Genomic DNA, 25,246 nt, shown 5'->3' on the forward strand with positions numbered 1-25,246 from the left:
TAAAAGTCACTGCATAGTTTTTGATATTTCACTGTTATTTAAGTCTGTTCGTCGGCTACCTGAAATAACTAATTTGTCCAGTAATTATGAACACCTTAATAAACAGTGTGAATCAATTTAGCCTGGACCCTCTCATATTACAGAAACATCACCTGAAAATGATAAACAGCAACAAGCTTTTAGGCTTATATATTTTGGAATTGGAAAGTGTGCATAGAAATTATTATATGATGAATACTAACCTGCCAAGTGATTGTGCATGCAGTGTAGTTATATGAAGAATGATATGTAATTTAGCAACAATCTTGTAGCTTGAGGACTCACATGCACACAAACAAGTATGCAAGAGACAGGATATGTATTATCACTGCTGACAAAATATGCTATTAGTAGGCAATACAAATGCATGCTGCATGAAAGCTGTAAAAACAAGAAGGAACAGCTGAAATACAAAAAAGGTGCAGTGAAGGATGACATCAGCTAGTGAAGGTGAAGCTACTGTCGAAGCAAATTAATACATTTGGCTCAATGATTAGTTTGCCAATAAAGTGAAAGCAAGGCTAGTGTATGACATCACACTGCTGATACTATTGATCAGCTACTGGTTCCAATAAAGCCAAAGGAAAGAGCAGACAACACCACTATTCACATAGGATTGGTATTGCCAGGGGAGCTTTATGTGGTTTAGACATTTACCCAAAACACGGCACGTAACCTGTTGATTTGCTTGAATTTAATAACATGTCTGCTAGCCAGCTACAAAACTAATGTTGCTATAGACTGCCAAATAACTACATTTGAGCTTGCATTTTGTATGAGTGGGTGTCCATGCTGTGTGGCAGAATTGATACGTGAATTTGCATGTAAAACATAAAGAGGCAAAACACAGGTGCATAGAAAAAAGACAGACATCACTGTGACGTGTCCATGCATTAGATTATTATGCCATGGCACTTCTGTGTAAGGTAGATAATTTGCTGTGGACTATTTACATTCAAATTACAGACATCTAAAAAGGATTAAGATGATAGATTACAGGGGAATATTGCTATAGTAAAGAAACACAAGATTGCTAACTAAAGTCACTGCAACACATTTTTTAAAAGCTAGTTGTGCAAATATTTAAAAGACATGTCCCGTACCTTATAGGACATTTCTTGAACACAGTTGTTTGGCCTCAGGAATACACATAATATACAGTATTGTGCAAAAGTCTTTAGCACACCCTTATTTCTTAGCCAGACTTTCTTGTATTTGTTAAAGTGCTCTTGAGCAAGAGTTCTGAAAGCTTTCTGAATTTATTTTAAAGTTAATTTAAACTGGACATTGGCTGCTTTTTAACTCATTCTCGTCTGTGTAACTGACAGTTTACAGTGAAGCTTTTGTTTTGTTTTTATTTGTTAAGCCTCTTAATACTGATGAATGAATCATTCAAATAAAAAAAGGTGTTGCATCAGACAGCTTAGCAGAAAAAAGCTGTTTTAAATTGTATCTTTAGGCACTTTGTTACTAGCAGCCTGTTCCATAAACACATGATTTGTTCCCATTTCTTTAGCTGAATCTACAAAAAATGGCAAACATAACACAGTTTGACAGGCGTAAAATAGTATTTTTGCACCAACAAGGTGATTTGCAAAGAGCTATTAGCTGAAAATCTTGACATGCTGTGCAGTGTTTCCTTAAGAAAATTGAGGGAACTGGAGAAATGGAGGACAAAGGAAAAGTGCCAGGTCTACAAAAGCAGAGAAAGAGTATGTAAAAGTCACATCTGCAAAAATCCAACAAAGACCTGACACAGGACATGAAGATGCATCTGGGCCTTCATTCTATCTACTGTTTCAAAAATATCATGAGAAATGGTCTCAATTTGAAAATTTTGGTTCAGATCCTTGTCAGTATGCATGGACGAGGACAGGAGAGACAGAGGTACTAATATGAGTGTTTTATAGTGCTCTTTAAATATAGTGAACATAGTTTAGGTCTGCATTTCAGCCAGTGTTTGTTCAAGATCTGTTCAAAATTAATGTTATAATTAACATAGAAAAGATTTTGATCCATCATATATTCCATACAGTATTGCATAAGCATCTGACTGGCAAACAAACACACTGCCAATGCAGTAAAGGCAAACCTGGATAGAAAAACACACACAGTTATGGATTATCCTACCGAGACGCCGGACCTCAACATTGTTCAAGCAGTGTGGGTTAAAGAGCAAACTTCAGGCAACATTCAAAGAAGAGCTTTGAATGACTTTCAGAAAGTCTGGAAAACTATTCCTGAGGAATACTTGAAGAAATGACAAGAAAACTCGCCTAAGGGATTTTTTTTTGAAAATGTGTGTTGAAGAATGAAGATAGTCATACTGAAATATCAACTTTTACAAACTTTGTAGATTGGTACAAACTCTGTTTCTTCCTAATACTGTATTTCTATATATGCACGTGCACATTTCAATAAACCACTGAACCTATTTTCCCATTTTCCTAGCAAAATAGAAAGAAATGAGGTGTGACTCAAGACTGCTAGCCAAGACTGTACTTTAGTGAATAATATCAAATATTATAAATTTATTTCTCTGAGAAAATTCCACAAGATACATTTAGCTTTTTGGGAATTTTATCAGGAAATTTGCCATCTCAGTAAGATGGTGTATATATCACACCGGGACTAATTTGAAGACTCGCGCGTTCAAAATCATTAAGGAAAGCTCAGACTTTAAAGCTTTTTGACAACCAACAAGAAAACATGAACATCAAAAGAAGGAATATGATTTATGAGAGCCAAGTCTGGCAGATTTCTGCAGTGAAAAGTTGGGATAATAATCAGGCAGTTCTCGCAGAAATCTGCAACACAAATAATTTAACTCTGACAAAGGCATCACGCAGACTAAACATCCATTCCCCGCATGTCAAACAAGTCTCTGCAAGCTGATTTAAACGATACACTGACATGTAATAAAACCAGGTGCGAAATCAATTAATGAAGTCCAGGTATGTAATGGAAAATGTTCATCAGCAAATATAGAAAATGCTCTTTGTTGTTGAAGGGCTAAATCAGCCAGCATGACTACAGTCCTTGAATACAACATTATTCTGTGTAATGGACACATTGCAAGCTTACAGTATATGAGTAATAACTCTCCTTTCATAGTGTTTGTACATTGAAGGCTGTGAGGAAGGAATTTTGAAGACTTCCTTTCAAGTGCTGTGATGAAATCCCCTTTCATATAGCTTTTAATCTTAAATTAGAGCCAGAATTGCCTTTTATTCTCTGTGCTTTCAACTGATTTAGATATTTAGTTTCATCCTCTTTCATTAGGTTTTCTTTTCAGTAGGGAAAACTTAAAGTGCTCACATTATGCTTTTTGAGTTTCTCCTCTAACCCTTTAGTCTGTTACATGGCATTTTTTTGTAAATGTAAAAGGTTTTCAAAGTAACAGAGGACAAATGTAGTTATTCTCTCCCATGGAAAATAGTGCTTCTGAATGGTTTGAAACACTTGTAGTCCAGGATTTTCTTCTCTTACTTATCTGTGCCACTACATAGCAGACTGTTATACTGCCCACATGGAGGCAAGTTTGGCACACCCTCAACCAAAATGGACAAAACACTCCGAATTATCTGTTGCTGCTGAACACATGCATACCCAGCAATGCAAGAAATAAAAAGCCACTGGATTACTTTTATTTTGGTGGCAATCTCCCTGCAACAATAAGAAAATCCTTATAAGTTAAGTGCTAGCACTGTGCGCAGCTAGTGTGGTTACCATTATTGTTTTATTCATTTGTTTCTCTGCAAATCTCTTTGCACTTGCATGTTGTACTTTGCTGAATTCCCAATAAAGCTCCACATTTACATATTTTTAGACTACAGAATGCATATAAAACAGTGACATGAACACAGCCAATTTAGACCTATGTACAAACTTACTTTGAAGCTATTTTTTAACCTGCTACTCAGTACATCTAAAAGAATTGTAGCAGCAAGCTACAAACAGCAGTGATGCTGTGTGTTTTTTAAATTTACATGTAAATGTATTGCTTAATATCAGTCAAATAAGGCTTAAGCTAAACCTTTTTGTTAACAGGTGACAGTTTTAATATACCCAGTGTTACCTTGCTTTGGACTAGCTAACTGACCAATCAGACCAATCTTTCCTGAAAGGTAGTTTAAAAGGAACAGGAGCTAAAGCAGAGTCGATAATAATAATAATAATGTATGTTTTATTGATCTTCGTGGGGAAATTCTTCTCTGCATTTAACCCATTCACTCAGTAAAGTGGTGGGCAGCCATTGGGCTATAGAATAGGGAGCAGTGTGTAGGGACAGTACCTTGTTCAGGGGTACCTCAGGGGAGCCGTTCAGTGGGCTCAAACCCCCAACCTTCTGATCATGGGGCCACCACTCTACCTACTGAGCTATCCCTGCCCTATGAGCATGAGTACCCCAGTACAGCCTGAGAAAAGCAGTGTTTTCTTTTAATATTAAAACATGTAAATTCTTTTAGTAGATAATACTAGCGCATGCATATAAAAATTTAATGAGACATATTTTAAAATAAATGTAATTATTAAACAGCTGTATTTAAATGCAATCAGAAATTTCGATCTGTTGCATGTAAAGACACTTGCACAAAACTGCTATCCACAAAAAGGGGCAGATGTGTTCATCATCTCGGTTCTCATATTTCTCCTCAGCACAACCAGCCAAGCCAAGCTTCAGTTCTACCTGAGTGCCTCCAAATGTAATTTCACTGTATAATTGGATAGACACCCAGTGTCTGCTATCATTGTCTGTGCATTAACTTGAATCGTTCCGTTTGCTGTTGACATTGTTTTCAAAGCCTTACTCCAAACGCATTTGTATTTGTGCTTAAGTACTGCTTTCAGTTGGCATATCGCTCTTTGATTGCGGTGGTGGAAGTAAGCCTCTTAAACGATGTTACTATATTGTGAGGTTTCTTGGGCAGGAGCGGCAGGCATCTCAAAACACAAAAGGCACTTGATGCGTGTTTAGATGGCTTCTGTAAGTCACCCGTTGATCCGAACACTGCGTCTTGCCACCAACAGAGGCCTGCAGCTGTAGTCATAAATCATTTATTGTGTTATCACAGAAATCATTTACTCCCTTTTCTTTTCATAACATTCAAATCTCTGCTTTTCTAATACCCATACTAAGAACCTTCGTGCATCCCCGGAGGAACACTCTAATTTACTCGTGGTGCCATTGTTAAGCAGACACCTTGATGATGGAAGACCTCCTGTACACAATATGGGATTTCAAAATGTGTCAAGTCGGGTGTAAATCTTAGTGCCGCCTCTGGTGAAACAGATATTAATTTGAAACTCTATGCTTGGCGGACTGATGGTCTCTTTTTCACGTGTATTTCAGAATGAAATGAGTTCTCTGCAGGCTATGGCAGAGGTGAGAGAAAAGGCATATCAGAAGCTGGATTGGGCTCTATGGTATAATCCTTAATGAATTCCATTCTTATTTATGACCTGACAGGGCACTGTAACTCACCTCTCAATACATACTGAATGAAATTACTACGGCTATATAGCAGCAATTGCATGTCAATTGCTTCTGAAACAAAAGGTTACAGATGACAATCAATCAAAAACTCCATCACAAAGTTTCTAGGTCAGAGGAAAAGCACCACAGATCCCAACAGAGAATCCCTCAGATCATTCTTAAGGTTTATCTTTCAGAAATAGTCCTGCTGATGATGGACAGAAAATAGGTTGGGCCTTCTCTAAAAGGTTGTTGTGGTGCTAGTTGTGTTATTTATGGAACTCCAGCAAGCAAAAAGAGGATGGTACTTCAAGATGCTTTATTAAAACATACTTCATATTGGCTTCGAGTGAAACTTGATTGTTCGTATCCTAGCAAGGGAGAACACTATAAATCATGCTTACAGTATCCAGCACTCGATGAATATATTATTCTTGTTGTTCTTGGCTTGTGATTTTGCATTTTTATAAAATTCCTGCAATGATACCGCAACCTTAATATTGGTATGGAAAGGAAAAAATAGCGGAGATTAAAAAAGGAAAACTTACCTCCAGAGTGAGCTCTCGGTAACACCCCCCAGATTGAAGTCATAGAGCTTAGTCAAGATCAGGATCACCTGCAACGTAACCACAACAGACATATTTAATTACAAGTCAAGATCTGCATTAAAAACCTTTGGCTCGGCAGCACACATTATCTGTCTCCACCTAATGACTTGGAATAAATACAGCATGTCCGCTGCTTTTCTTTACTAATAAATATCAGGCTCATACAGTATGTTAGCCCAATGACAAGTGATCCTCATGTTGTCAGGAAATGTCAGTCGACTAGTGGCAGGATCTGAAAAAAAAAATCCATGAAGGCTGTCAAGAGTTGTGTCTGTATCTCATGTGGAATGATACCTACATGACAGCAAACTCTGAACATAATTGTTCAGTGAACAATGAAAAGAAATGCAGTCAGTAGCTGCAATGCACCATCCTCTCTCATTTCCTTTTTTTTTTTAACTTCAGCCTTGCTTTTACCTTCAAAACATTTAAGTACCTTTGCTGCAAAAGCACCAACAGATCTCAAATGCTGATGTTACATGTTGTTATTTTACTCTTTTTACTCATTGGAAGACGTCCAGTTCCAGTTTAGGTGGAACATTTGTTCTCTGGGGATGGTTGGACAATGTGTTTCTGGGGAAACAAAAATGCGGCCCATAAAAGCCTGTCAAGGCACAGAGGGCAGAGTGAAATGGTGTGCAAACGCATTATTGTCACTCCAATGGCATTATAAATGACTTCCCGTGGGGATGCTCATAACTCAGGATAGAAAGAGGGGTAGGGTAGAGAGCTTGGGGTGCTTTATGAATTGTGGGAGAAGGAATGGTAGATAATTACAATCAAAGACTAGAAAGATGACATAATATTGTGATTTTATGAAAAAAAAAAGGCATGAAAGATAGGTCAAAAGCTCAATTACAGTGAGTTTAAACGTATTAACCTTATGGGACCCATGGAACGACTCATTAAACCGTAAAAAGCCACACAAGACTCAGAGGAACAATGACACGTATCTAAGTCTGCTTTGAAAATGTTAAAAACCCAATTGACCCACAATTTAGCCATCAAATGGCCACTGTGCATGGCTGGGACTATCTGCATTGCAGGTTAATTAACCAATCACACAGTGAGATAAGCATTTGCATAACTAAATGCACCATGTCTGCAAGGTCCAACGCTGGAGTCGGAATCAATTTGGAGTGCAGACTTAGTTAAATGGCTGTGATGTTAGTCCTAATTGCCTGCTTTGAAAAATAGATACAAGAGGAAAAACTGAGCCAAACTGTTGATCGTTTGTCTCTTCAGTTCTCTTTTGCTAACAACAATGAATCTGTGTCACGGGATATTATAAATACTACGAGGTAAATTGAATCTGGATTTGATTTTATCAGTGTCAGAACTAGAGCAGTTCATTCTTAACCACCGGCATTCAAACATGCGGCACAGCAAACTAATCGAGTGAACAACGAATAGATGTTCACAGTTTCGTGGGTTTCAATCATTTCTGCTGTTTTGCACGTGAATTCCAAATGAACCAAATGTACATAAATGTAGCTGATGATGTAAAATAACCTTGAAAAAATAGCCCCAAATGGCAAAACTTGATAACGAAAAGCCTCTTGGCACCCAAGCTGTAATTGCCATTAGGAGCTCTCCCTTAACTGTTGTCAACATGTTTGTGTGGTTGGCTCATTAACAAAAGCTGACCCACTGAAATGGGTCAGTGAAGATCTACCTCAGGGACCAACAGACTAGTGAGGCAGCTGACTGTTTGGATGATTTGTCCCTAAGTGGATACATCAAGAGTACATCACTGTAGACTGCATGTTCCCACATCTTCAGCGTTATTGATAGGCTGTGCATCTGTGACTCAAGTCAATAGGGAGCAACTACTATACATGCAAATGCCGAGACCAGTAGGGACAGCACATGACTTGCACACCAGATGTGTGACTTAAAGTATGAGAATGAAGGTGCATTAAAAACGAAACTCCGAGAGTTTGTGGTGCAGCCTTGCATTTATGTAAATACCGGGAACAAACAAACACAAAATGGCTTCCAGAATTATTTTGAGCCTTCTAGGTAAATACAATTCTCCATGCATATCATCGCTCACTTGCATACATGAAATTAAGTAAGGACCCTGGAAGGCCAAAAGCAGTGCATTTATTCATGTTTATGTTTTATTGATGTGAGCAAAGAGAGCTTTGCCCCGGGAAAGTCAACCAATCATTTTTCAGATTGGCTCTCACCCTCCGAGGAGTTGGGTTTAGTCATCCTTTTATCCTAACATTCTATTCTTGTCGCTGTCTTTTCCTTCTTTGCTTCCTCTTTTCTTTCTTTGATTCGTTCAATCTCACCTCATTTGTTTCTTTCTTCCTTATAGAACAGACTCTCCAATTACTTTCTTTATTTTTTTCTTTTAAATCCAGCATTTTTCATTTGGCGACAGAGGAAAAAAAAAAACATTAAAAGGCACACACAGACAGGTCGTTTTTGCCAAAGATTTTAACTCTTAGATGACTGAACAAACAGCCTCCATGGCAACAAGTGTTAAAAGCCATAATTTAATTGTGATTATTTTTTTTTTAGCTTAATTCAAAAGAGTTACCAGCGAACAGAGTTTTTCCTGGCTAATGGTTTAGTCACACTAAAATAAAAATAGGTCAGAAACCTCCTTTCAACTTGGAAAAATCAGTGGGTTACTTTGTGATTTCGTTCAGTTTTTTTGCTGTCAGAAGCCGATTGCATGTAGTAGCAGCCAGCTGTTTGCCCAGAGGTTGAGCGTGCAACCTCTGGTTTGGGTGACCGTTTCTGGTTACAAGGTGACGATCATGGCCTGACTCAGACTGCCATGACTTTCAGACAGATTAGTGAAGGTTTGGAAATATCTAGCATGTTGCAATCAATATTAGTAATGCGCTGATAAGCTCAACTCGTCTGCAAAGCATCTCTTTGCAATGGAGCACTCAACTCAACTAACTGGTTGAGTCGATTGTTTATATATTTTTTGTTTATGCTCCTACATAAAAGCAAGGTTGCTGAGTGTCTTTGTAATTTTTGCTGATCCTGCAGCCATTCAGCAGCAACTATGTCACTATTCGTGGAGCGATTTCTGAAGTTTCACAACTATGAGGTTCTTGCTGGAGCCTGAATGTGAGGAGTTTCTGTGAATGTCAATATCTGTGTCTGTAGATGACAACAGACTTAACGCTCCCAACTTAACCACATTCAATCTCAAACTTAAAGCAGACTGACTCTGTCCTACCACGTAATTGCCTGCATCAAAATAGGTTAGAAGACAGCAATTTACTGCGAGTGTTCACAGAACTAGTCCTCATCTTCGAAGCAAACATTTCAAATGCAACAAGATCAAAAGTTCATTGCACGCAATTGAAATAATGCATCTTTGGTGGCCACCAAAAATTTCTATGCTCAGGAAAAACCCTGCCTACGCATTCAACTTGCACAACTGTGCAGACCAGACAGCATATGCAATGACAGCCTGTGGACTGAATCATGCCTCTACAAATTCCATATCAATCCGACTTTTTTTTTTTTTTTAAGAGAAATGGTCAAATTTGAATGTGCTTCAGTTGGACATGAGATGCATCTCAACATTGTTGGTGGGCAGAATATTTTCTACACAACTCGCAATTTAGGTATGAATCATCTCTGTGTACTGTACTGAAAAATGGCTATTAATAAAATAAAATAGACTGTTGCTGCACATCAGCACAGTTATTTCGTGATTTCTAGCACCAAGCTTCAAATGGAACCTGTTGCTTATTCAGCCCCCAGTAAAGCATAATTAGGCTGGCACCCCTCAAATATTGTTTCTGCCTAATTGGGTAGTCAAGGGAAGCAAAGGAACCCTTACTCTAAACATCACACCTCCAGACTGTTTTTTTTCTGCTCAGGAGTAACACATCGCGGGAAGTAGAAACAATCTTTAGAAATGCGAGAAATGAATCCACTTTCATGTGGATCTGGCGCTGTTTTTGAACATAACCAGAGGGGACAACAAGGAGCTAAATTAATTTCCAAGGGACCCCCCAAAGTTGATACCAGAGAGTGATGTAAGGCTCATTGTAATAACTCAGCTAGCGGCTGATGCTCAGAGAAGCACTGACATATCTCTATTTTGTTACTTACCTTTAGCCTCTGCAAAGTTCACTGCTACAATAATACACATTTACATTTTCATGAATACACATAAGCTTTGTATATTGTACTGCAGGGTAAACATTCATACAGTGAGCGAGCCATCTCCTGGGAGTGACCCCTGTCTATCTGAGCCACAAACGTCTAACAACTCACTGGAATATTTCAACACTAATGGAATTATTTTCATGCATTAGATATTTTTTTTAAACCAAAATATGCCACCTCTCTCTGACAGCTGTCTGGAGGTCAGTTTTGTGATCTCCCAAAAGAGTACAAGTTTTTTGAATCCATCAAGTGACTGAGTAAGACATAATCTGACAAGCCTTGCTTTAACTGGCATGCGAGTAGGTACATGTGTACAGTCTTCTCTAAGAGCTTTTCATGTGTCCAGCTGTAATAAGTAATATGACAGTGCAGACTTGAGAAGCGTCAGACTGGGTTTGAGGTCATTTAGGAATGACGTCACCGTTGGAGAGTTTGCCGATGCTCATTTTTTCACTCTTCTCTTTCGCCTCAGTCCAACCGGTCGAGGCAGATGGCTGCCCTCGCTGAGCTTTGCTCTGCCTGAGGTTTCTTCCCGTTAAAACTGGATTTTTTGTGTCAGTGTGGGGGAAAAAATCAGTGTAGGGAATAATCGGGTTTCTCTCTTTTTATGTAATATTTTACCTTACAATGTCAAGAGCCACGATTTCATTTGACTTACTGATTTGGCTTTTACTCACCATTTTTACCTTATATTTTGTTCTCAACAAAGTGTGTGTCATTGAAGATTTTCAACTTAAATATTTCATTCATTAAGGTCCGATATGTGTTTTAAGTGATTTTTTTGAGCAAGGGAAGAATATTTTCATAAACATAGAGGTTTACAGCAAGTTTCAGCTCAGTGTCCAACACCACGCAACTTTTCTGTTTTGTTTCACAGCTCTCACGGCACCGTTTTTGGCAGCAGTGGGCAGCTGTTTACAGTGAAAAACCTCCAACACACTCCTGCACAGCAGCAAGCAACAGATAGAAACAGTTAGTGCTTAGCTTTTTCACAAGCAAATAGTTAAATATATACCTTTATGCTAAAAATGTATTAGTATCGTTGTAGTTTTAGGTCTCAAATTGTAGTTGTTTGAACCAGGTAGTGCTGGTCCCAAAAATCTGGATCATTCAAACCATAGCAGAGAGCTTACTGCAGTAAAATAGACAACATGCAAAGAGAGAAATCCAAGAAAGGTGAGAACTGCTGAAAAAAATCACTGGTTGACAACAAATATAAGATAAGCTGTATCATAATGAAAAGCCTGATCTATTGTTGCTGACTGAGAACACCCTCTTTATTCTGATTTTGAACTGATGCCCTCAGGATGACGTTTTAGCCTCGAGCTAGTAAAAAGCTTTATAAGGGAATCATTTGTGCCAAATGCAATTAGTATACTGAACAACAAGATGCTGCAGTGTATTTCGGTTATATTGAAGTTTTATGTATGTACTATATATGTATGAATGTGTGCTGATAATTATCAGTATTTATCTTAATTATAAATTGATTTGTGACTTAGAGAACCAAAAAAAAAAAATTCCACTGATGGGAACGATAAGGTTACTCTATTGTATTCTATTGTAGTCTGTTCTATTCTATTATTTCTGCAAATGGAGCCTGGGTAAGCTATGCCTAGCTTTTACAAAATCCCATTCAGAATTTACATAATTTCATACCTGTGTCACCCCATCCACAGGTACTCTCTATGCTCTTTCAAATAAGAAGCAAAGGAAGCGGTTTGAAAGAGGTGAAAAATGTACAACACCTTGGGGTGAGCCATATCTAACCAATATTGCTGATCCACAGAGACCCCCTAATGCATTCAGGCTATTATCAAACACCAAAAACTGGTGAATACAGCAAGCTGGTACTCGCCGCTCTACCTAACTCCACTCCATTCCTGTTCAGGCAAATGCAATCTTGAAGACATAAAAATAAAGCCTGTTTCATTTGTTGTTAAGCTCATTAGATTCTCAACTTCATTAAGGAAATAAAGACAAAAGCCAAGGGCAACAAAGAGTAATTTGAGTAATTTGACAAAGACTGCTTTCTTTAAGTCAACTACCTAATTAATATCCTTGATCTCCTACCTACACTGAGCACATTTCAGGTTTGCTGCAGACTATCGCTTTTAATTTTCATCTCCTGTGTTTTGTGGGGGGAAAAGATCTCCATCAAAGCACAAGAAAAAATATTGCTGTTTTGTGTCTTTTGTTGAGCCAAATGGGACTACCAGTGTAGTTGTAGTAAGTGATCCGTGTATCAAAATGAGCTCATCTCTTTTGTTCCACAACAGATTCAACAAAATAGTCGTAAAACGTTTTCCTTTTTTTTGGCATAAGATTAAAGATTAATATATTCATGCATCCATTAGAAATTATCTGATGCAAACACCTGCAGAGAAAAGAAATACAGTATTGGTTGCAAATTTGCATAAATTTCTTTAAGGCTTGACAGCAATGAGGGCAAAATCAAGATGCACTGCAAGTGGGTGGAGGGAAGAAAAACACAACATCTTGATTGTGGCTCTGGGAGGACGTCTCCAAAGTAGAACAGTTAGTAGAGACAAATGTCTTTTAAGAAAAACTGTGACGTCCAAGAGAGGCCTTACTCTGTCCTCATCTTATCTGTGCACCAAATTGATTGTTTGTACTTTTGTGGGTGAAAACATACTCCAGGGGATGATGCTTTCATCAAGTAAACCCCCGCAAAACGTCCCTTGTGCATTAGTCTGCTGTTTCTATGTTTGCTTATCCACTAGACTTTTGAGCTTTGGTCATGTAACCCTGATGCTTCAAGCTTGAGAGGTTTCACCAATCAATTCAGTCCATTAAGAAGGGGGAAATGAATGAAATGGGCAGAATATAAAAGGGTTTCACTTCAATACAGCTCTATTGTGAGGAGATTTTGTGAACATGTTGTACTTTTTTTTCTTGCTAACAACAATACACAATAAACTGTGCTGTTTGTCCTTAATAAGATAAAAGATTGTGATAGATGTGCTTCAATCTTTTTTTTAAAGAAAGTTTGGGGTAAGAAGTCATTGAAATACGTTTAATGGACGAGATATGAAAATATAAACTGCTATGTTTTTTTCTTCCTTATGTTTGATGTTGTTATGCCACAATGCACTGTGGCTTCCTCTAAAAAGGTGGAAAACAAGGAACACAGCATTCAAGGACAGATTTGATTGCAATTTTAGAAGTCATTTAAATGTTTTGACACGTTTAACAAAGTTTTAGTCACATCCCATGCAATCTAAAATTAATTTGATGCATTGTAAGTGGTGTAGAGAGCCAAAAAAAACCCCAAAAACCTAATATTTGCATTTTTCTCTTAGAGTGTTTTGGCACTGTGCTTCTCTTGATTGCTCAGATTTAGAGTTCATAGGTTGAAGGTACAGTTGCAAGTTGTCTGTGCATTATCATCTTATTAAGCCACAGAAAACAACCAAGTCTGACAATTATTATTTTTATTACATGAAATATGGAAATATAAAATGTAATACTAAATGAAAAGTTCCCCCAAAATCAAAACTACTATTTTCATTTTGGAGAACTTTGTACACTCTAATGCCATCTAGGCATTTCTTCCAGTGTCTTCTGTTCTCTCACAGCTTTGGCTCCTAATGGCTCAGCTTCTGCCTGGAGGGGTCTGAGCTAGAGCCAAAGGCGGTAGTTAGTCCAAATTGAGATTTTGGAAGAGAGAAGCCCTCCACCTAAAATGACCCCCTTCACTGCCAAAAGTGCTGAGACTCAGCTCGGGAGCTAAATGTGTCCCACATATAATTTTGTCTTTCTTCCCCCGTTGCTTATTTGCATTTTTCATAATGCAAAGAGAGTAAACTGGTAAACATTAGTTTTAATAGAAATTACATGTATACACTACGCGTTTTCTTTGCCAATTATACTTTTTAAGGAATAAAGTCCTGCCAAGATCATGTTTGATAGGAAAGTTATTTTCCAGAAAGTAAAGTGCTATGTTCCTTTTTTTCTTCTTTCCTCTTTTTTTTTTTGCCTGTACAAATACTGTACCGAAGTGCTTGTAATACAGTACAGTACAAATATAGTTTGAGCTGTTTAGTTGTAAATATCTTGTGTTAATTTGGGTTACATTTACCCTGACAAAAAGTTGTAAATACAGTCTAGCAAATCAGCCCCTTCTCCTCATCATTATGATAAAGACTGACAGGGGGATGAGCTCGGTGGGTTTCAGTGCCAAATGTTGTTTCCAGTTCATTTGAGAATAATTATGTTAATAAAACAAAAGATCAACCCGTTGCTCTCTTTTAAAAACTGCATCCATATTCAGCCGTGGAGTGTAACACTCGAGGTAAGCCAAAACCGTTTCTTCCGTAGAGAAAACTTCGGGTGTTTTACAACAATTTCTTTTTAGTATTGGCTCTTGAATCTGGATGTTCAAAGCACAGGACTTAGACACCAGAGACTGGGCTTTTCTGATAGACAATACAAACACTTTGAAACCCCCTAATCACAACCATAGTCTCTGATAACTGTTAACAGAGTAAACAAGTGAGATATTCAAATCACTGGTGACTTTTCTAAAACTCAAATCCAAGAACAGCGTTTCTCCTAACATCAAAACTAACAAGACGCTGCGTTTTCATCACCATGCAAAGGTTTTAGCATGCTTTGATTGCAACATGTAGATACTTTGTACATATTTTGTACATTGTAAGAAAAGAATGAATTACGTGGTCAATGTATTGTAATTTCAAAGTGTCAACATTTTGTGAACTGCCAGATAGGTTAACAATTCTTCTCATGCTGGTGACTAAAACCATGTGATGCGTATTATTTTTCTGTTTCAAAGCACACTACCAATTTATAAATAAACATAAGGTTCAACAAGGCTCATAGTGGCGGTTTTGCCTATTATGTTGGCCATGTATAAATGGATCCATCCAATCATTTTCCTTCTCATATGCAGGGTTACGGGGGGTTGTCATAGGAGAGAGTTAGTTTGTTGCAGGAATAATGCTTAATTTACGGTACTGTGATTGTGTCCATTTGCTGAGGTATTTGCCTACAGAGAGGCTATAGAGAAAGGTTTTCAGCCAATGCAAATGTGCTCCCCTGCAGTCCTCCAAAATCCCAAGTGCACTTTGCTGAATGTGGATGCCACTGTGCATTTGTTGAAAGTTTATGATTTGACAGGAAAGAGACCCACGGTGGAGTTCAGCAAGAAGGAGAGAAGTGCCAAAATCCCAATCAAAGATCAAAAAATACAGTATGAAAACTACAGACAGCAGCAGCAGTGAGCAGCTCTTTTTTTTTTTTTACTGTTTTTAACACACTGCTTCACTTCAGCTCTTTCTATATGATAACTTTGCTCTTCTTCGTGGCTGGCTGATGGACCAAAAAAACACTACAACCAAGAGTAGCCCACAGGCTTGATTCTGCCTCCATCTGAGTATAGATGTTCTCTGCAGGTAGATGGGCAGTCCACAGTTACCAGCAGACTGCAAATGTGCTACCAACGGTGAGCCATAATTTCACCACAACACAACAGCCTTCAGCCACACATCTATGGCCAATTTAGAATCTCCAGTTAACCTATAATGCATATCTGTGGACTGTTGGAGACAATGCCACAGGCACAGAAAGAGCATGCAAACTCCACACAGAAAAGCCTGAGCTAGCCAATTCAAACCAAAGACCTATTGTTACATTCTCAACCACTTTTCTTGCTGCTGCAGCAAGAGCAGAGCTGCATACAACCAATATAATAAAATTTCCATTACTTCTGGGCGGCAAATTGAGCCATTAAAAGAAGCAAAAAAAGACAGAAATAGATAGGATTATAAATCAAAGATGGTCATTTAAACATTCTGAACAGCACTGTTTAATTAGAAGTGTGTGTCAAAATCATCGTATGAAATCAGGGCTTGCAAGTTGTTTGCTTTGGCTTCAGAGGATGTGAAATGATCACCATAGTAAAGCTAGAATATAATTAGATTTTATTTAGCTGTTAAAATAATTTAGTCTCATTCACAGACATTTATAATGATGGCAGTTCAAATGTGTTCAAATACAATCATTAACTCACATAAATGATGTGTAGATCCTGTCAAGTCTTGTCACCATTTCTGCCATTATTTTGATCCATATTTATTTGCCCATTTATATAGCTTCCGAATTTAACAATAAGTCAGGTTTTTTTTGTTGGTTTTTTCTGTTCTGAGCAAAAGCAAAGCGTCATTTAAAATGATTTGTTACAGGATACCAATTGAGAGAGTACTCTGTTTTCTAAATGTGTCATTTTGTGTTTGGAAGTTTTCCATCATCTCCATTGATTGCACAGTGTGTGTGGCGCTCAAGGGTTGGGTCCTTTGCATCTCGCTTGATCGGGAAAAAAACATTTTCCTCCTGCAACTAATACATTCCTGTCACTGTAAACAGCCTAGTCAAGCTATTATTTAAGCTGAGTGCCACCTGAGCAATCCCAGTCATCTTTAAACGTGATAGTACCGTCTGTGTTTCTTCTGGTAATATGCTGCTGCAAGTCCCAGCAAATCCCAAAACACAGCTTGATCAAACTTGTTTTGTGTGATATCAAGAAGAATAAAACTGAAGACTAAATCAGCCTTGACCTTTAGACATACAAAGTTATAAAAAGGCACAGTTTGTGTTAGCTCGGTCTCTATGTTAATTAATAAATTTGTCTCCCAATCTGAATATCAATTTTATGATTTTCTCCAATCAGAAAATGCATAAATTTGCTTTTATAACCTAATCACAGTTATATCTACCTCACTGCAGTTATTAAAACTAATTAATCACATGCAAACCTGTCAAGTATGATTCTGCACCCGCTTTGTCTCTTTGATTAAAGCTGAAAAATAAAACATGTGCATGTGTTATACTTACACAAATAACGAGAGAGCGAGGGGCAAATCAAGTAATGACAGTGTGCTTGAACATACAACTGATGGCAGGCCTTTATTTGCTGCTTAAAATGCACTTTGTGAGGCAAATTTAAATTCTAAGTGCTGAGGAAGTGCTGAGAGGATATGTTGATGTGATGCATTATGGTCCCTGAGCACAAATGATTCATGGAAAAAAAAGGGGGCACACATTCATGTCATTTGTGGAGTAAAAACTGGGATTTCAATGAATTATTACTACAGAGAGGTAGAGACTTGTAGCCTGTGCGCTGTAAAGTAAAACTGAGGCAAAAGAAAATAACAATGGGAATGCTGCCTTTTTCTCCAGAAATGTTTAAAAATTGCCCATCCAACCCTGAGAAATGGTTAGGGGTTTTTTTTTTGGGGGGGGGGGGGCAAATATCAATCTGCCTCTAATAGAGCAGGGCAGAGCTCCAACCACAGTCATAGTCATAGATGTTCTGACCTAGATTTGGGGATGGTTAGGTGCTTAAAAAGGCCTTGATCTTTACTTGAGAGCCATTTTCTATCATTAACATTAGCTAACATAGCTGTTTGCAGCTAAAGAACACGTTTGATTGCAAGGCAACTGCACAAGTTACCTGGTAGAAGGCGACCAGTCTCCAAACAGTAATGGTCTGCAATCACTAAGTAGTGAATGTGAATTTCTGTTTAATGTGAATTTCTGAGTATCCAGACAACAACAGATTTGCAACAGAGGACATTTTAAGAATTATTTTTTGCCTGATTTATCTCAATTAATCACCGTATTATCACAAGTGATTGCAGACTGACTCTATCCTATTGCTGTTTTTTATTGCACCATCTTGACACACCAAAATCACTCTGAAAACAGCAGCCTGCTGCAAGTGATCCGGATCCAATCCTTTGTGTTTAAAGCACCCATTTTAAAGATAATGAGCTTGCACGTTCATTGCACACAATGGCAATAATTTTGATCATGCTGTAGTATCCAACCACCGTTTTCCATGGTGTGACTACAGCATAAGTAACATAGCTGTTTTAGCTAACATAGCTTTGTTGGCTAATGTGCCTGTCACAGCAGACCAAGAGTTACATATACACTCATTAAACAGCATTAACCTATAATGCATATCTCTGGACAGTTGGAGACAATGCCACAGGCACAGAAAGAGCATGCAAACTCCACACAGAACAGTAACAGAAATATGCTATCCAAAATAACAAATTTTAAAAAGGGAAAAAACAACAACAAAACATTTTTACAGATGATAACACTCCTGCAAATCTTTTCAATTCAATGCTATCTTTCACTAATTGTTATGAATTACTGTGGATTTATCTCACCCAGCCTAAGTTGTCCATGGAGATTGCTTTTTTGACTAAATTTGGACTAAAAGCCAGTCATGATCTTTAAAAAGAGAACCCTTTATGTCTAAAGTTGGTTGAAATGTAAAAGATCAAAAGTATTTTTTTTCAGTCTATTGCTGGACTTGAACTCATGTTTATCCTCCTGAACATTTTTCTGTTGATTAGAGGTCACATTTTAACATTGTTTAGAAATTTGGCAAAGTCATCTTCAGTATGTTTTCAGTGGGTTTTTGCTGGGTTGAACAGTAGCACCAGCACTTCTATGCTGATATTTAGATTCAAGCCATCAAAGCAGTCCTCTGCACAGGCAGGCAACGTGCTTGGATGCAGGTATACTAAGAGACGCTAAATTAAATATGTTTTACCTTGCAAAATGTCATGATGTCTCTCTGGATTTATACTATCCAGTGTCATTTCAGCTCCGTACCTATCTGGAATGAGTTTTATTCCCTTTGTTAATACAAATTAAACCTAGGGATGTGTAATAAGTCAGCTAGATGACTGCTAAGTGGTTGTGGCCATCACTCAACAGGAAAATAAGATGTGGTTAATGTGATTTAAAAGAAAAAAGATTCTTAAATGAAAATAATGTAGGGTTTTTTTCTTGACAATTTTTAACCTGGTGCATTAAATTGTGTTCAATTTTGCCTTTTTTCCCCATTTATGTTTTCCTTCTACTCTTTTAGAGTAGTTACTTAGTCTAAGTGTTACTCATATTTAATCACTAGTTCCAGGAACATTTTTACAATATTTTTTTTTACAACACAGCAGCACATTTTCTATGCAATAATGCAAAGGATGGCATCAGAGGAAAATGGGATATGGTCAATAGCTCATAAATGTGGCATTATTAACCGGTCTTAATACCATGGGAAATAGCTGGACTTGGATCTAATTACCTTTTATTTATAGCTCCACAACAACAATCTCCAATAAACTAGAAGCTCTGTGCCATCAGTACGAGTAAACCATAAACCTTAGTAACCAGGTAACTGCGTCACATGCTCTGGTCACAACCAGTGGCTCAGTGTTTCAGTGGGAACTAGACGGGTCTCTTTTTACGCAGCCAACAAGACTGGTGCAGTTTCTATCACCATCTTACAATCACATCAGTGGACAGCACACCCCTAAAGACTTGAGACGGGCTGGATTAATGAACAGCCGTGTGGTGTTGACACCTCAAGGGACAAGCAGGTAAAGGACAAAAATGGCTGTTCGAAAAACTCTTTTATCTTGAATTTTTCTCTCTTTTTTTGTGCATTTCAAAACTCTAAACCATCTATGTTAAACTCAATTAGTAGGAAAAAAGTGAAAAAAGAGACATAACTGTAAGAAAATATTAAGTACAAATTAAAGATTGAACTGCTGCCAATATTATAATACAAAGTGTACCACAGGAGGGAAATAATTTGTACTCAAATGTGAGAACAACAACCACTTTTGATTTTCATCAAACGTTCAACGGATCAAAATCCCCTTAGCTAGCAATCGGGGGCAGGATGATGAAAAGTTCATGAAAAACAGGCCTTTTATCAGTCTCTTTGACTGAGTATCGTAACGTTTTTTTAATAGAGGAATTTTGCGCTAAACTAGAACTGCAAAAGCAGAAAACTGCTCTTGTTTGTGTACAATAGGAAAGTGAAATGTTGCAAGTTATGAGAAAAATTTAAAAGACACATTATAACTTTCCTCTTTATTTTATCTGAGCACCTCAACAGTGGCGGCTTTTTAATGCACTTTTCATCATACTGTAACAGCACCAAACTCCAGTCAAACTCCCCTGCGAATTGGGAACCCATTACATTTGATTTTATGGATCAAGGAGCTCCCGTGCAACCAGCTTTGGCATGTTAAATGGAATGGCTGTCTATCTAATGAACCAGTTTTAAACACAGGTGTCCCCAAGGGCCATGCCATTTCCTCCTTTTTATTGTCTATTTATACTGATAAGATTATGTGCAACAATAACGGCCTTTCTCTGGTTAGGCATGCGTACAGCATGACTCAGGAGGCCAGTCTGATTCCCACTCAGCCGCTGCAAAGGACGATGATGTTACAGAGCTGACAGATTGACTTGAGTCTTGCCACCTCACAAGAAACAAAAAATAAATAAATAAATAAAATAAGAGATTAACAAGTCGAAAGGTGTCCAGTGGGATTTATAAAGCGCATGGTCCGTCCTAAAGCAAGTTTTTAACAGTAGCTTCATGGAGATGACCAGTTCCTTATTGTCATGGTATATATTTACATTATTTACAGTGACACACAGTGTAATTTCTGCAGCAAATGCTCAGACGAAGTGAAGTCAATAAAGATACTCATTACTGTCTGCAGCTTCAACACAGTGTCCTAGTTTGGTCAGCTATCTATGAGGAGCTTGGTCAATCAGGAGACTAAAATCATTTGGCTGCCAATAACTCCATGATCACCAGCTGGCTTGCACACTAAGACTTTTGCCTTTAGTGGAGTAGAGAGGGGGCTCTCTCCATCCCTTGAGTGTAGGATGTGGTGCAATGGCTGTTTAGAAAGATTACCAATAGTCATGTCACAGCTTGAACACCCATGTGAGGAGAAGACTGAAATATTGATTTGCCATATAGGACCATCAACAGCCAAGTGTATTTATTAGTATTTTTAATTAGTTTATTTTCTGTTTTTATGGCACACATCATTACAAATCATGAATCTTTTTATCACCATCCCCATTCACATTCAGCACAGACTTAAGGAGTAAGAAACATGCACAGCCAATCGATACTACATGTAGCTAAGAACCATTCATTTCAAAGGGAATTAGTGCATGTTTTATTCCCATGGTCGACTCCAATCAATGTTATCTCTCTTAAAATCAGAGACCAGAGAGCTATGACTCTAGGCTTTGATGTCTCAGACAATCACTGAAATCTAATAATAGTTGAGAGACTGATTTGTGGACAGATTTGGGGTTTTATGCAATAAAATTCTTTATCAAATCTGAACTCTGAGGATACCCCGCTGGAGTTTTCACCATCACCTTCTACATCTTTTTCATTTTACTCCCTGTGGAATTTTACATCTTGGTCAGATCACAGGCGAAGTCTTGAGGTGAATATTTGATAGAACTACCCCACACCACAGAAATGAAGTAATTTTCCTTCAAATGTCCCTGTAAGATTGGATTTATTATCAGTCATTTACATCTAATATAGCCTGAGCTATAACATCTAGTCATAAAATGCCATCAATCTAAACTCTACTGTTTCAGTCGTACTTTTGGGACCATGGAAAGGAGTTCAGACTGTATAAATCTCAAATGTTGACGGCTGCAGTGACAACCCCATCAGCGATAATCCAGTGAACAGTGTCCTGCAGTAGCAAAGGCCATCGTTGGTGAAGACATCTCTGACCAGCAGCATATTTCACATAGCAATCAACAAATCAACATTATTATTAGTTATATTTCAGGACCTTCTTCAATGACCAAAGTCTGTGATACCTCTAATGTTATGACACACGCTGCAAAAGAAACGGCACCAGATAAGAACACGCTTATCAGGAACATGCAAAATGATATAATTCACCCACTGAAATATGTCTGCATTTTGGGATAACACATGAATATTTGCATTTTTTCTGGGACACAGGGATCTTTAGATGTGGTCTCAGACTAATGTTTCAGCCAAACACCCGTTTGCCCAGCAGACTAAGGTGACTCAAATTACCTGAAGTAAAAAATGCAGAGCAGCTCATTTCTTTTGAACAAGGCTGTTTGTAGTTTAAAGATCTTTGTTCCTGATAAATGCTGCCAGTTGAAAACATTTTTGCATGGTGGATATATAAAGAGAGATAAAATCTCCATGGCTTTGTCTTTGTTATGGTAAAAAAAAAAAAAAGTGCATGTGCATATAGCTGTGGTTTAGGTGTGTGTGTGCATTCGTGCGTCTATGTGCACGTTTGTGAGGATGTGGATGTGTGTGTTTGTAAGGGTGTGTGACTGTGATGCGGGCAATCTGGATGTTTACTGCAATGTCTTGTCATCCATTTAAATTGTGCATAGTCCCATCAAGACGTGTTGAAGTGTATCATACTGCAATACAGTATTTAGACGGGCAATTGGACAAGTATCAGCTAAGTGTGAGTAAATGTCAGTGACAAAAGCATGTTCAATTTGCCAAAAGGTCAGATAGTGTCTCATCAGCATCACATAAAGGGCCAGGTTGGACACAATCCTTTTTAATTGTAGCTACTACACCTTCCTGGAAGGCATTACTTGATTATTTCATAAATTATTAATGTGTTTTGATTGCTGCCAAACAGCCTGCACCTTCCCACGGCACTGTCACATCAAATTTACCTAAGGGGTTAACTGTTATTTTAAAGTTCAGGTGGCGAACAGTTTGTTGAGATAACCGATTCCATTACTGTTTGGAAAAACACGAGGGAATCCTCCAAGTGCACACTTCTATCCATCTGGCGTCCAAGCAAACAGGCGCGCAATGCGCAAACACTAATAATCTCTTTATAGGTAATAAAAGAAAACGCAATTATGGTTAAAAAAAATAGCAAATGCTCCAAGTTAAATGCTTTGTTAGAGTGGAATTTTTTTTGCAGGAACGAATTCTTTTCGTGCGCACGGAATCATCTGTGCGTAAAAATGTGACAGATTGATGCGCATCTATTGAATAATAAAAACGTCTATATCAGGTAGAAACAAAGTTAAATATCACCGGTGTGTGGGGCGTTTTTATGTTCTTTACACCTTTAAAATATGATGAAGTGTATTTTTGTAAAACTGAAACTTACGCTGCTATTGTGCCCGGACCAGTGCACCATAGCCTGGTTGTGTGCCGAGTCTCCCGACAGAGCAAAAGTAGAAGTGTCCAGGTGAGGTTCGTTCTGTCTCGGGTTTGACACTCTTGCTTCCTCCCCGCTGCGCCGGTACTCGGGTCTTGCGCTGGAAACACCTTGGACAGTTTGCACGAATCTCTCTCTTGAATACGCTTCTCCACTTATACTCCTATCCACGTTTTCGTTGTATGTTGCGCCCACACTCCTCTTTGCCTTCTTTCTTCCGGCAGAAAATGTATTTTCTAACATTATATTCGCTTTGAATCGTCCTTCTTTGTCCTCGAAAATGTTATCATACTTTTTATCGGGTATGTTGAGACCGCTGCTATAGTTTGTTTTGATGTCGATCGGTGCCTCATTTCCACTCTGTGTTTCATTCCACACTTGCTGGCCATGGTTTCGTTTCAAAGCCCCGGCTGTATTTGTTTCAAACGCGCTAAAAACTTTCGTGTTATTGTCGATTTTCAGTGAGACTTTGATTTCCGCCGATTTTCTGGCCACACGTGCGTCCAGTGGCGTTACATCCTGTCGATAAAATCTGTCGAGTTTTGTGGAAAAACTTATTTCCGCGCGAGCCACAAACTTGGGGTGAAAGGGGAAGAGCAACACCAAAGCCAAAAGAGAAAACCCCCAAAATGACCAAAGTCCCATTGTGGTCTTCCAAACTGACAGTCCACCAGTGGGGGGAAAATACAGAGAGCGGCAGAGCTGTTCAACTTCTAAAATATTCAAGGCATCATCTTTATGAGCAAGAAGCCATTCAGGAGACCCGCTCACGTCCAAGAATTTGTCAAAGTGAGGGACCAGTTTGGGAGGCGCTGCGCATCAGACAAACGCACCGACGGTGAGTGACTGCGGGAACGGTTGGAGCTCATTGTTCATGAGGACGTTTGAAGAAAGAAAACATTTATAACGCTGTAATCACCCGAAATCATTTTGAAATTATTCCACAATTTTATTGTGTTTTATTCAGTAACATCTTAGACTCTTTATGTTGCCTAAACCTATGCAATTTGTCCAAAACAGCGCTTGAATGACTCAGAGCTGTTGACAGCAAAAGTAATTTGTGCTTTGCAGTACCCTGTTCATTCTGTGGCAACGTTTTGCCTTTGAAATGGCAGAAAAAAAACATCATTTGCTTGCATCAATCAACACCGGATTCACTTGTCAAATGTGCACGCGCGTGCGCATGAGTAAGGGTGCGTTTGGGGAAAATTCAGATGGACTTTCTGATAAACATCCATGACTGATGTCATTTTAAAATGCATTGCAGCAGAGATTCAGAATTATCTACCTTTCTTTGTCTGTTGACACTGTAACTTTTTTTTCTAATTACGCCACAAACACTGTGTGCCTCAGGCCTTCTACTGCACAACAGCCCAGGATAGAGGAAGAGCTTTGAAGTCATATAATGATATGTTTGGCACCATCTTCATGACTTGTGTTGCCACTGAGGCAAGAAGGATCTAGTAGCTCTTTCAATCTTGGCACTTCCACAGTTTGTATTATTCCGTCATTTTTAGAGTGTACATTTGAAAACTGAGCTTCCTACAAATCAATATGCCATTTAAAAGGTATTAGTTTCAATTAGTGGAGCTAAATGAATCCTTAAAAAGCAATTCCAACTTCCTGCTGACCGAGCTGTCTGTCAGTTCTTGAAATTGTGTGTCAATATTTTAAAAAGTACTCCTGAAATACATGTTTATGCTATTTTGAGTGCATAAGTGCATTCACAGTTGCACAAGCAAGCCTAAAAGTACAGCATACTAACCGCTGTGACGTCACCCTTAGCTTTGAGACCTCAACATTAGGATTTTGGCTGGCACCTGATTTTTTAAGCCAGAAGTTACATTATATGGATGAAAGGATGGAGTGACAAGTTGTGCTATATTAGGAAGGTT

At 38.3% G+C, this 25,246-nt stretch overlaps 1 protein-coding gene across 1 annotated transcript in view; it reads right to left on the reverse strand.

Annotated features, from left to right (window-relative positions):
• Positions 1-24,193, reverse strand: part of sorcs3b (sortilin related VPS10 domain containing receptor 3b) — a 52,404-nt gene extending 28,211 nt beyond the window's left edge. The window contains exons 1-2 of the mRNA XM_005474232.3: positions 23,301-24,193; positions 6,064-6,131 (exon numbers count right to left, since the gene is read on the reverse strand). Of these exons, the coding sequence (XP_005474289.1) occupies positions 6,064-6,131; positions 23,301-23,996 (764 nt within the window). The 5' untranslated portion in view covers positions 23,997-24,193. The remainder of the gene's footprint in view (positions 1-6,063; positions 6,132-23,300) is intronic.
• Between the last annotated feature and the right edge of the window lie 1,053 nt (positions 24,194-25,246).

This window comes from Oreochromis niloticus, linkage group LG13, assembly GCF_001858045.2.
Source record: "Oreochromis niloticus isolate F11D_XX linkage group LG13, O_niloticus_UMD_NMBU, whole genome shotgun sequence".
In the NCBI taxonomy this organism is placed as follows: domain Eukaryota; kingdom Metazoa; phylum Chordata; class Actinopteri; order Cichliformes; family Cichlidae; genus Oreochromis; species Oreochromis niloticus.